Below are 12,987 nucleotides of genomic sequence, written 5' to 3' on the forward strand. Positions count from 1 at the left end.
TATGTCCAAATCACATAAACAAACATTCCAAACATTACCAAAATCTGTTTACCCTGATAAAATACTATGCATACACACATATGCAAGGAGGTTTTAGTACTAATACAAGGATAGACTTAAGTTTTCCTTTGAAATTACACAAAACAGTTAATTTAGGTAAATTAGGCAAAACATTTTAGCTGAGGTGCTTAAATTTAATGATATTGTACAGCATCCAGAAATTACTATACATTGTTTCATCTTCAGTTAAAATTTCAAAGTCATTGTAAAGTAAAAGCAAAGACATTTACATGTGATTAGTCAGAGGTTTGGCTTGAGATGAATGTGTGTAATGTGAAATTTGACATAAATAATTAATTTTATATGAAAATACATATAAAATTTGGAATAATACCCATAGATGTGTGAGATACACAATATAATTATAATTTATTATTTTTTTTACAATCATCATCACTATTACATGTCTTGCTCAAATTAAAGGAATAATTTGACATTTTGGGAAATAGATTTATTCACTTTGTCGCTGAGACTTAGATGAGAAGATCAATACCACTCTCATGTCTATACTGTTAATATGAATCAGCTAGTCATCTTAGTGTAGCATAAAGACTGGAAACAGGGCTAACAGCAAGTCTGGCTGTGTCCAAAGGTAACACAATCCCTCTACAAGCACCTCTAAAACTCACTAATTAACACACTATACCTCATGTGTAAAAATGTCCCCAAGTGGCATGAACATTCACCTCTTACTCTCAGCAAAAAAAAGAAAATAAACATATTTCCTGAAATGTCAAATGATTTCCATAGAGCTAGAAAGAAGGTAGAAAATGGACAATGCTTAACATTTAACAAATAATAAATCTATAGAATTTCCTACTTAACAAAGACCCTTACAACTCTTAGTTTGCTAATCCTGTAAGAAGGAAGGCCCTAACATTCCTTTAGACGAACAGTGGCTATTAGTAGTAGAAAACATATAATATGATATCTGAAATGCTTCCAATTAATACCTTAATCTGCTTATTCACAGTAATCTGGTAAGAGTGTGCATGTAAACATAGCACATGCATGCGCATGTATGGGGTGATTTCAGAAGGCTATTATTTGATTGATGATCTGCCAGGCTGTCACTGTACTCTGCAGCTTAGACATAAGTAATAATCACTCCTGAAATATCATAAGAGCCGTAAGATTTCCATCCATCCAGTGCTGGATCACCAGCCACTTGTGCGATACCTTTTTAATTATGTGGTGAGATGCACTTAGCTACCTTACTGTATGATGTGTCCAGTCCAGTCAAAGTCAGATACAACACACTGACTGAATGTGCTCCTCTCTGGATTCGCTCCTTTCGCTCCTTTTATCCCCACATCAGCACATGAAGCTGCTCACGCTCGTATCTCATGTTGCAGAGAATGATATTCAGTTTACTAAGATATCTCGCTTACACAGGCGCCATCGTCAAAGTGGACTTACTGCAGAAATAGATGCATCATGCCCTCGCCCGCCCTCGAAACACATCCATCCGCCACCACAATCAAACTTAAGTATGAAGCAACAGCTGACACCGAATAGATATAGCTAGCAGGAGCTAGTTATTGTGGAGTGTAGCCATGAAATAGATGTCACTGTTGCCAAGGGGGTGAGAGATGGAGGGAAAGGAAATGTTCTGTCAGTAAATTACATGCTGCATTCATATATTCCATCAGAGGCCTCTGCACGAGATGGATGTTATAAATCACCAATATGGCTTATTAACCTTTTGACCCACATAAATGAAATGCATTAAAGGACACCATTCAGCAGACTGAAATTACACACCATCTGTATCATGTTTTATTTTTGCTGTCTTATTTGATGTGGTGTGTTTACACACATTACACTGATTTTGCAGTACACTGCTTTGCTTTTAAACTCCATGTTCTAAAAAAGAGGCTTGAAGTTGAGGTCATTCACTGGGCAGGCTGTCAGGTAATAACTTCTTTAATCACTTATGCTTCATGCCCATATTTCTACAAAAAAGTCACCCTTATTTTGGAATCAGTGTAGGAGACAGCTGCTATACCTTATCATCACCCCACTAACCCTGCATCCGGATAGCAACAATTTAAGTGCTCTCATCCCTCCCATTCCTCCTTTTGTCTCTGTTTCTGTCTGACTACGAGCCCCTCTCCCTTTCTCTCTTGGCCCAAAATAAAAGCAAATTGCATATCTTTGACATCACAGGGCTGTTAACTCCTGAAAGACGTTGCACAAATGTCATTCAGATCAGCGGCTCCCGCTGGTGATCAAGCTGGGACAGTGATTAGGTGAAATTAATCGCAGGCCTCTGTCGCTCATGGTTGACAGCCTGGGAGCCTGATAGGTGTTCTCTTCCCAGGTGACTTCAGCAGATCAGGCGTAGAGAGTGAAATACATCAAAGCCAAGAAAAAATAGAAAAACCCGCATTAAATTAACACCCGAGAGACAGCCACAAAAAAGGTGTGAATGTGGATCTGTACAAGGATGCTAGTGTCTGTGTGTGTGTGTGTGTGTGTGTGTGTGTGTGTGTGTGTGTGTGTGTGTGTGTGTGTGTGTGTGTGTGTGTGTGTGTGTGTGTGTGTGTGTGTGTGTGTGTGTGTGTGTGTGTGTGTGTGTGTGTGTGTGTGTGTGTGTGTGTGTGTGTGTGGGTGGCTGGGTGTGAGTAGGTGGAGTGACATAATGTGTGTGAGTTTTCGTGCAGGTGTCTGCTTCTTTTGGAGGGGGGTTTGGGGATATGAAAGGAAGGAGCTAAGGTTTGATGTGATAATGAAGTACCTTCTTTAGTCTTCATCTTCTCTTCTATTCAAACCACTCGCTTGTGCCTTTTTGTCAAACAAAACTTCTGGTAGGCCGATGAAGTAGAAATCTGCATTCTGCTATTCAAACAGGAATATCAGCATCTTCAGGTTTTGTTCGAGTTTTTCATCACTTGAGAGAGTAAAAAAAGACTGGTGATAAACTGAATGTTATAACTTTTATCTGCTTGTCTTGTAAAACTGCCTCTGACTCACACACGCGATGCGTCTAGTGTTCCCACATCCGTGTGTCCTGCTGCCCCGCTCCCGTGTCTAAATATCAGAGAATCCCGGAGCTTTGAGACTTACCATGGTTGGAGAGAGTGAGCAGGAGTGATGCTAAGGTTAGCTCGCTGGAGCATTTAGCTGTACATGGGCAGATTTACCAGCCTGTGAACCCATAAACCTGCAATTACAAACCCTAACAACTCTGGCGCAGGCGGCCTGTACACCGCAGTTTTCCTCTGGGCTCTGGGATTTAAGCTTCAAAATCAGTCAAGCGTGACTGCAGAAGCTAATTGCACAAGAGTGACACACAGACACACACATATACACACACAACATCCTTACGGGAGAAAGACTGATGGTGGAGGTGGAATTTTGTTTGAAATTCATCAAATTTTAATCCAGTGCGTACATTTCCATATTTCCATATTTATGTCTTTGTGCTCCTAGCATCCACTTCTTCTCTGCATATCATTTTGGCCCTATTAATAGCTCAAACTGCTCCTTATCTAATACACAAACATACAGAGACACACACTCACACTTTTGTCACCACAAGAAAAAAAAGACAACTTCCTATCAGGTCCAGCTCTCAAAGACGTGTATCCCAAGGTAGAGGCGGCTGTCAATGAATCACTCCATTTCTGCCACACTTAGTAAATTGACTGTTTGATGCATGAAACAGATGAGAGAGAAGCTGGGAAGAGTCAGAGATAAGATGTAGGATTCATACTCTCCTCCTCCTGTCTGTAATGAATCAGTGTATTTACTTAGAGCAATCTGCTGCTCTAAAATGGACCTGCAATCGCTCTGTCTTCACTGGCGCATTGTCACCCCCTCCCCTGTTTTTCCCCACCCCCCAAAGGTAATTGCTCTTACCTGAGACACTGTAATGGATCCTGGATGAGGTATTGACCACTGCTAGATTTTGATTAAGGGGCTGTAGGGCAGAACATGTCTTTAATGAAACTGAGGAATCAGCATTCTCTGGTGTGTCAAGGCTGGATGCTGTGCACTGTGGCCCACAGGCACCTTGATTAGGACCTGATCCTCAGCAAATCCAGGGGTGGGCAACTACTGAATTAAAAGTGATGAATTCATCCATTAATATTACCTCAGGCATGTGTAGTTTTTCTCTAGAGGCTTATAATCATTATAGATTTGGATATTCATTTACTGTAAGCCGTTTGCACTCGCTCACTCATATACTCACAAACCAGCTCTCTCAATCACTCAATCATCCACCTTGTTTCTCACTCACTGATACACTAACTCACTCATTAATACACTGAACCACTTTCCCCTTCATATGCATAAGGTCAGCCTTTATCAGTTAGAATTTTAGCATGAGGGATAACTTGCATTAGCTTCTCTCATCCTCTCCCTTAAATTGCCTTTTGCTCGTGTTAAAAACTGATTGCATCTCGGACGGAGATGAAAGGGAAACAGCTAGCTCCCCGCGTTTCTTTGAGCGTGCAAATGGACATAATCTAAAAGGCGAGTATTAGCATGCTAAAAGACACCGCAGCTATGATGAACACCATTTGCCAAGGCTTAATGTGATAGCCGGGTAAGATGATTAACTTTGAATCCATTTAATCAACCACAAGCGCTTTCTCAAATAACCAACTGTCTAGTGTTGGGGTAAAACTTCCCTCAGATCTGTTGGGAAATGGGTAGAGTAGCAGATCTGTCAAATCACAGAGTGCCAAAATCAGAATGGAGGCCAGGCAAACATTATTCTTTTAAGCGATGGATATCAAACATCACTTTGTGCACAGTAGTTGTCATCCTCGCTCAGGTTTGAAGCGCACAATGGAGTCGGACTTGGAACACATAGCAGCTCAATCAATGTGCCCTTGGGTTGTATCCTATTGACTTAAGCAGTTCAAGTAGTAGGCCTCTCACCTCCTTTCACACATTGACCCTGTGTGCCTGCCAATAACTGGCTCTCCTAATGCAATGAGAATTCTGACCCCTTTGGTCAAACCTTTCACCCCAATCAAAAGGCACGGATCGAGGGAGATTGTATTTGTGTTTACTGATAATATAAAGATCTCATACCTGATTTGTTTATCATCACTACAACTGCTGAGCAAATATATATTTATGCTTGAAATGTGGTGAGTGTGATTGATTGATCAATAAGAAACTACTGACTGGTTCATCTACTGAACAACTCATGGAAAAGTGTTTATTGATAATTTCCTCCTCTCTGTGCGTGCTCCTCTCGCAGACCTTGATGACCCAGTGGTGACGGTGCACCAGAGTATAGGAGAAGCTAAGGAACAGTTCTACTATGAGAGGACTGTGTTTCTGCGCTGTGTTGCCAATTCAAACCCGCCTGTCCGCTACAGCTGGCACCGTGGGAGAGAGGTCCTGACACAGGGCTCGGACAAGGGCGTGGAGATCTACGAGCCTTTTTTCACACAGGTAAGACAGAGGCAACATAGCAAATGAATTGGCATGAGGACTTTGGTAATCTAATTTTGTCAAAATAATACACACTAAATGTACCCCAAAATTCTTATAATCAATGCGTTAATTGCTATAAAACGAATGTTTAAGGCCCCAAAGGCTAAACTGCATTCTCAAAAAGATACAGTCCTAAATATTACAGGATACATTAGTAGATGAACCTGTAGGAATACATTTACATGGCATATCAAAACAGCACTAATGCATAAATAGAAGCCCCCATAATAAATACAATAAGATCTCTCTAAATTCTAACAGTAATCAAGTTCTTATGACACAGTGATCTCTCACCATGAGAGCATTGTATTATGGTGCATGGTTGTAACTATGAACGCTAATTTATGTGTCTAACAATTATTTTTGCTGGTTAATGTTTCAGTCACATAGATAGCATTTTTGCCTCAACAGATGTGGAGCAAAAGATTGTTTTTACTGCTCAGTGACGAATTATCTGTTGATCCTGGGTACTGCGTTAAAACCATTTTTTTTAAAAACAAAAATGCACATAAAGTATTACAGTTTTCACAGCGATGGTCTAATTTTTATTACCAGTAATCAACATTGTGATGCATTGTAATACAGTATATTGAGGAACATGCTCTATATATACTGCAGGGCTTTAAACAGACACGTATTTTAATGATGACCTTTATCAACCTCTTTTGACAAAACATTAAGGAGTGCAGTAACATGTTGGCACAATACACACTCACTCTTCCTGCATTTCACAACAGTAAAGCGTCAGTCACTGTAGCTAGTTAATGAATCACCACATCTTGTTACAAAGGTGACATATTACAATGTGAAGTACTGCAATAATAGTGCTGCTGTTTCATTTACCTTTATTTTTTCGGAATAAGAGTTTGTAGTGTGAAGGTGTGTTGTTTTTTTTGTACCTCACACCCTAACCCTCAAATTACCCAATTCTGTGCTTTAGGATGGTAAATGTTGTACTCATTAACCCCCATGAATAGCAATATCAGTTTCACTAGCCCAGTTTCACAAACTTGCAGACACAGAAAGATCTGGTTCTCTTCATAATCAGTTCCTTCTGTTGAGCAAGTGGATTTTCTTTACAATCTGAAAACTGAGAGGCTTTCTTCTGAAAAAGAACCTTTTGCAGTCAACAAAGAAACTGACTGAGATCGATCTTTCACTAGTAAGGGAATTGTAGTTTTTGAATTGATTGAATTGAATGTGGTTTGTATGTGGAATTGGGTGTCAGAGAGAATGGAAATCTACGACACAAAGAAAAAGACATATGAGAGGACAAAAGAGGCTTAAGAAACAGAGAGAGAGAGAGGAAAAAGGAAGTGAAATTGATGTTTGCCAAATGGAGAAAGATGGCTGGGAACTAATGGAGTGGGCGAAAGGGACTGAAGAATCCGTACAATTGGGCCTCATCAGACACTCCTCCCGTCTATGTCCTGCTCTTCCATCCTCTATGCTTTTTCCCTCACTCTTTCATCCTGCCCTCTATTAAAGCTTTAATTGGGTCTAAAAATTGGATTGCAAACCAAACCCAGATATTAGTTTTTGTAGGAGTCCAACCCTAAATAAATCCTGACTAAACTCCTAGTAATTTGCTATTATAAATAGCTAATAAAACTATTTTTTAACAATATACTTGGCCTGAAATATCCACAGACAATTAACAAACTTCATAACTGACCCAAATCAAGCCTATAGGGTCGAGTCCATTTGAGTCCAGTTAGTCCAGGATTTATGTGTTACATTTGTCTTTATACCGCCCTCCTTCCCTTATTCTTCATCACAGCTTCACTCCAGTGCTCTGGCACCGTTTTTGGCCCAACAAATGTTTTTATATTCCCACTGTTACTATAGCAATGCAAAGGTGGCATTTCAAATTCTGTGTGTAGAACTGGTTCATAATTAAGTGAGGACCACAGCTGTGCTTTTATTGTAGAAAGCCTGTCCTTTCTGCTGTCTGTTACTTTCTCCTCCACCTCTCGCTCCGTAATTTTCCCCACAAAGTGCCTCAGTATAGCACAGTTATCAAAGGTATAATGGAGCCATCTCTGATATCTCATCAGATTCTCACCTCTTTACAGCAGTCAATATGTTTTGATGTTTATGATGGGGTTTGATGTTTTCTTGTGGTGTGATGTTCTGTTTTAACTTAATGTCTTGATCTTGAGGAGGTAACTTTTTAAAGCCCGGTTAGCAAGATAACACTCAACACCCAGCTGAAGCGAACATCACATTCATGTCAATTATGACATTTTTCTAGAGCTCTTTGGTTAAGCTTCATCACTCATTTTCTTGGCCCCCATGTAGCCAACACGATTTCCTGCTGCTAGCATGAAAAATGCCCTAGTTTTCATCTTGACTACAATGCATTTTTAAGTCCATCTAGCTGCTTTTGATTCTGTTCTTCATCTTTGTTCCCAAAGATGAACATTGAATCCTTTCAATGAACTTAAAACATTACAAACACACAAACAAAACAAAGCTGGGAATAAAACATGTTTGCGTGACAGTGACAATACTCTCCTATATAATTTCTTTGTCCTTTACCGACAGCCATACGTCCTGTTCCTGAAGCTTTTGTGTACTTTAGCATTCAATCATTTTGTCAATATGTCCATCAACCCCCCCTTTCCAATTCAGTTTAATGTTTCTTTCCTTTCCATTCCTTTCTCAGCCCTTTGCATTTTCCAAGATGACCCCCCCCCCCCCACGAGTAAAGCTTGCACACTTAATACCACGGCCCTCATCTCCTGATATCTTCTCTGAAGCAGAGGAGGTGACAGAAGAAAAAAAGCAAGTGTAGTGTGGGCTGCACTGCTAATCTAATACAATTAAGTTATCCATAAGCCCCACTGGATATGAAAGGGTTTGAAAGAAATGAGTGTCTGCCGTGTTGTTTGCGCTGCCTCAGCATGTGACTGACTCATGTTTTAATCTGCCGTGCCCCCTCCCACCCCGACACCCGCACGCCAGAGTCAGCCAGATCAGAGGTTCACATTCCTATCATAGCCTTCTGGGCGGGGCTTATGGCTGACAGGCCCAGCTGGAATCAGACACACATTCTCAGTGAGATAGCCGTTTCTGTAGTGGGAGCCCCTACTGAGCCCATCCACATTTCTGTTGCTGAACGTAAAAAAAAACACTGCAGGGCCGTTGACTGGAGGGTAATCCACACAACAGTATTGAACAAGTTGACACACTCATTTTCTTGAAAATTACCAGCAATTTTAGTGATTTTACAGTAATATTCTTGAGGTATGCTAACTTTTCTTTTCACTTTTGGCTTCATTAAAACTGTATACATATTCATCTCTTTGACCTTTCTTTGGAGTTGTTTGGCCCTTGTCATCTCCTTCCCAGTACCTAGTTTTCTGCATTTCTTTTACTAGACTATGTTGATATTTTTGCACACATTTGCATACCAGTTTTGGTTTGGTCTGAGCTGCAGGGGGAAACAAAGATTCTGAAGCTGAAGAACCTGCGTCCTCAGGACTACGCGAACTACAGCTGCATCGCATCTGTCAGAAATGTGTGTGGGATCCCTGACCGCAGTGTTATCTTCAGACTTACCAATAAGACGGGTAAGAAAGGCTCTAACACTGTTACCTTTATGCATAATAAGCATAGTATACCCAAAATTGCTATTTTTAATCATTTTAATACTATTGTGCAATAAGTAAATCCACAAAGGTGCCTTAATAAATGTAGAGCAGATCTGGAAACAGACAGATGATGTTTTGTGCAATTTCTCAGCAGAGTTATACTGTAACTGTCATAACTGCCAAAGTTGTGCATCTTTTGCCAGTCTTTCTTAGACTCGAAACTCTCTTCCTCCACAGCCTCCCCATCCATCAAGCTGCTGGTGGAGGATCCAATCGTGGTGAATCCTGGCCAAACGGTATCGTTGGTGTGCATCACCACAGGTGGGGAGCCTCCCCCCATACTCACCTGGGTCAGCAGTAATGACAGCCTGCCACAGAGGAGCGTGGTGAAGGGGGGCACCCTCACGCTGCCGGCCATCACCTCAGATGAGGCGGGGGTCTACAGCTGCGTGGCCAGCAACAATGTGGGAAACCCAGCCAAGAAGTCCACCACCATTGTGGTGCGAGGTGAGAAGGCATGCCTGCACGACCAGATATATGGATTCCCTAAAGTGTTCAATATTGAATAAAGAGACATTATGGAATAGATAGTCATCTGAACAGATAGGAGTCAAATATATAAAAGAACAAATAAATAGTTAAATGTAGAAAATAATTAAATTCAAATTCATTATTATAAAATGTTATTTCATTCTGGTTTCATAAAAATTTTAGAATAGTTTTAGACTTCATTTTTATTTCAGTATAGACTTTATTTAAAAATGCCATTTTTCAAAAGTGTTTTTACTTCATAACTCATAATGGCATTTTTCCCAGTGACATTTTATTTCATGATGTCACTTTTCATGTCAGTTGACTTGTCACCAGTGTTTGCCCCCTCACCCTCAGCCTCTTTTAGCAGACTCAACAACTGCAAGCTTCCAAGATAGCTCTTGTTAGCTACATGAACCAAAGAGAAAGGCTCTTTGCGTGTTTTTGCTCTCAACAGTGTTGAGCATCTCTGTATGAAAGGATTTATAGAATCAAAATGCTTCTGAGGTAACTCTGAATTAACCACCTAGCACTTTCTGCTAACATTGACCCTAAGCACACAAATCAACCAAGCTAGTTAGCTGGCTAGTTAGATAGCATGCACCAGCATGTTAAGCTAAATGAAAGCAGAGGTTAGTTAATCTAGACACATTAACCAACCTCTACTTTATAGCCGCAGTCTCTATTTCTGAATATCTCAGAATTACTTTGATATTGTCTTCACTGTAGCTAACAGGGGCTAGTTGGGTAAATTATGTTAGCAGTTGCTGAGTCTGCTAAAATTGGCCAAGGGCACGTGATTAGCTGAAAGGTGGGGTCAGCAACACCACTGTTGGGAAAAGTGACATAAGGAAATAAAATCTGGCATTATAAAAAGTATCATTCAGAAAAAAAACCATGACGTAGTAAAGAGGAAATTTTGCAACAAAATAATGAACATCACTAAAAGCCTGATACTGTGGAAATAAGAAGGATTTTCACAACAATGAGCTGAGTTTGAATTCATTTCTTAAATTATTGCACAATTTATTGGTGGTATACAGTTTATTAATACGACTATTTCATCTATTATTTATTTATTTATTTAATATTGAATACTGGGGATAGAATGAGTGGTGGCAGTGGCAAAGAAATGGTTGAATCATGGGTGAAAGGTAAAGTTGGTATGTGTCATGAAATAATAAATGGATCTATTTAATATGCCAGGGACCTCACATTTTGTGTCAGTTTTGCTGGCAAACATGGTGGTAAAACAGATTGTACATTTTGTATGACTGCACATATTTTATCTCTTGTTTACCTTATTGTTTGTTCAGAGATGAAACATTGCAGCCATATTGAATGCATGCTATCAAAGTTTGTTTATAATTTATATTAGACTTATTATAATCTCGTTATATATTTATATTTAATAAATTCACAGTATTGCTGAATGTCCTTCAAATATGAAGTTTTACCATTTGACCTTATAAAAAAAAGAGTGGCAGATCTCAAAGGCTACTTAAAGACAGTCAAGGGCAATGGTGGAGGCAAGAGTGTGAAACCATTCATTAAAATACACTTATTCAAAGAGTGGTTAACGCCAATTTAACAAGAGCAGTAGGGTGAGGGCCATTGCTGCCTGTTTGGCCATTATTAGGAAAATGATTTTTTTCCAAGCTGCTCTTTACCTGAGTGGCACAGGAGGCAGAGGAACATCTGATCTTGCTCTAACTCATTAGGGATATAGCTGTTTTCAAAGTACCACTTTTTGCATACTTTTCATATTGACAGTTAGCTATCAAAGTGGATACACAGAGGGTGAAGGACACTTTTAGTAATGAACCAGACAAATTACATGTACAAATTACATGCAAAATGCTAAAAAAAACTACATTGAAGGTTAATACTCAAGACAGGTAATTTGACCATCTGTAAAGAAAAGCTGTTTTGTTATAAGACCCGCACAGATGCGACATGATACATGAGGAAATTGACTTTCATACTCTTAAATCGACTGCTTTTACTAAGCTTGAGGATTAAGGGTGGTGTGTGACTAGGCTTTCATCTGTGACATAACAGAGGATCCCGACGCCCTAAATGCAAAACTGCAGGAATCTCTTGCAGGTGAATAAAAAGATGCATTAATTAGTGGAAGCCTTACAAAAAAAAACAGTATTCACAGGATGATCCAGGAAAAGCTTATCCTTTTTACATTTTAACTTTCAAAAGAACATCTAAACACACAAATGGAACACATTTGAATCAGAGTTTAGTAGATTGGCTGAAAAATGTACGTTTCTTACAGAGTTTTCTCCTTTCATCTCAGAGATTATGCCACAGCTCCATCATCAGGTCGCCTCTGTGCTCAGCTTCTTTGGAAGTATTTATTTAAGCAGCCTTATATTTCCTGGGATGAAAATCAAATCATCAACAAATCCTTTCTGATGTCTCCCTGACAGATAAACTCATTCTCTGTATTGTGAAAGTGCCCATACAGTTGAGGACTTAAGAAGTGAGAGGCTTACATCAAAGAGAACCTGTCAGCTGTCCTGTGGGAGCAAATAAGTCAAAGCACACTCATTGCATGCAGTTGCTGCAATAAATTTCATGTTCTCATTAATATTTCATAGGTATGGAGCTCACAATGGTTCTCATCTTGGTGAAATATCATAAAAAAAATTCACCACCCTTCTTATCTATACTGTGCATGTATGATGTTTGAATGCACACTCATTAAATGTGTCACATTTAGGGCTGCAGAGCATCGTCTATGGTACTTGTTAAAAGTTAAACAGGACAAAAATTCATTATTCTGCTTTACTACATGTCATGCAGGGTACACAGTCATTGATTATGCAGTTCAGGGGCCAGTTTCACAAGAGATTTTAGACTATTATTTCTCTGAGATAAAGCTAATGCATGTCGGACAGTTTCACAAAAATAACGACTTATTTTTAGCCTAAATGTTAGTCAGGCTAGCTCCAGGCTAACTCTGAACAAACTCCCATGTTTCCATGGTAACAATCAGTGACAACTGCTGACTAGTGGCACCAAATAACGAAACATATGAAAACATGGCTCATGATATGTGGTTTGCTAACAGTATTGTGCTGCGACTAATGAGCAGGGAAAGGGTTTTTAGAGAGTTCAGTAAGCTGTTGGAAATATACGGCAGTGAAGACATTGTCTGTCATTTTCATTTGTCCAAGGAAACTATCCTGAGCCTGACTGATGAGTTAGCGGAAACACTGAGCTCTGACACATGAAGAGGCCACAGCAGCTCAGCTCTGCCACAGCAGCTCAGCTCTGATACAGCTTCAGACAGGGGAGCTGAGGGGTTTGACATGGTTTCTCGATC

At 39.8% G+C, this 12,987-nt stretch overlaps 1 protein-coding gene across 1 annotated transcript in view; it reads left to right on the top strand.

Annotated features, from left to right (window-relative positions):
- LOC120789183 (MAM domain-containing glycosylphosphatidylinositol anchor protein 2-like) overlaps positions 1-12,987 on the top strand; it is a 164,588-nt gene that overhangs the window by 75,822 nt on the left and 75,779 nt on the right. Inside the window, exons 4-6 of the mRNA XM_040125747.1 lie at positions 5,282-5,478; positions 8,963-9,095; positions 9,354-9,623. Of these exons, the coding sequence (XP_039981681.1) occupies positions 5,282-5,478; positions 8,963-9,095; positions 9,354-9,623 (600 nt within the window). The remainder of the gene's footprint in view (positions 1-5,281; positions 5,479-8,962; positions 9,096-9,353; positions 9,624-12,987) is intronic.

The sequence above is a fragment of the Xiphias gladius genome, chromosome 4 (genome assembly GCF_016859285.1).
Source record: "Xiphias gladius isolate SHS-SW01 ecotype Sanya breed wild chromosome 4, ASM1685928v1, whole genome shotgun sequence".
NCBI classification, from domain to species: Eukaryota; Metazoa; Chordata; class Actinopteri; order Istiophoriformes; family Xiphiidae; genus Xiphias; species Xiphias gladius.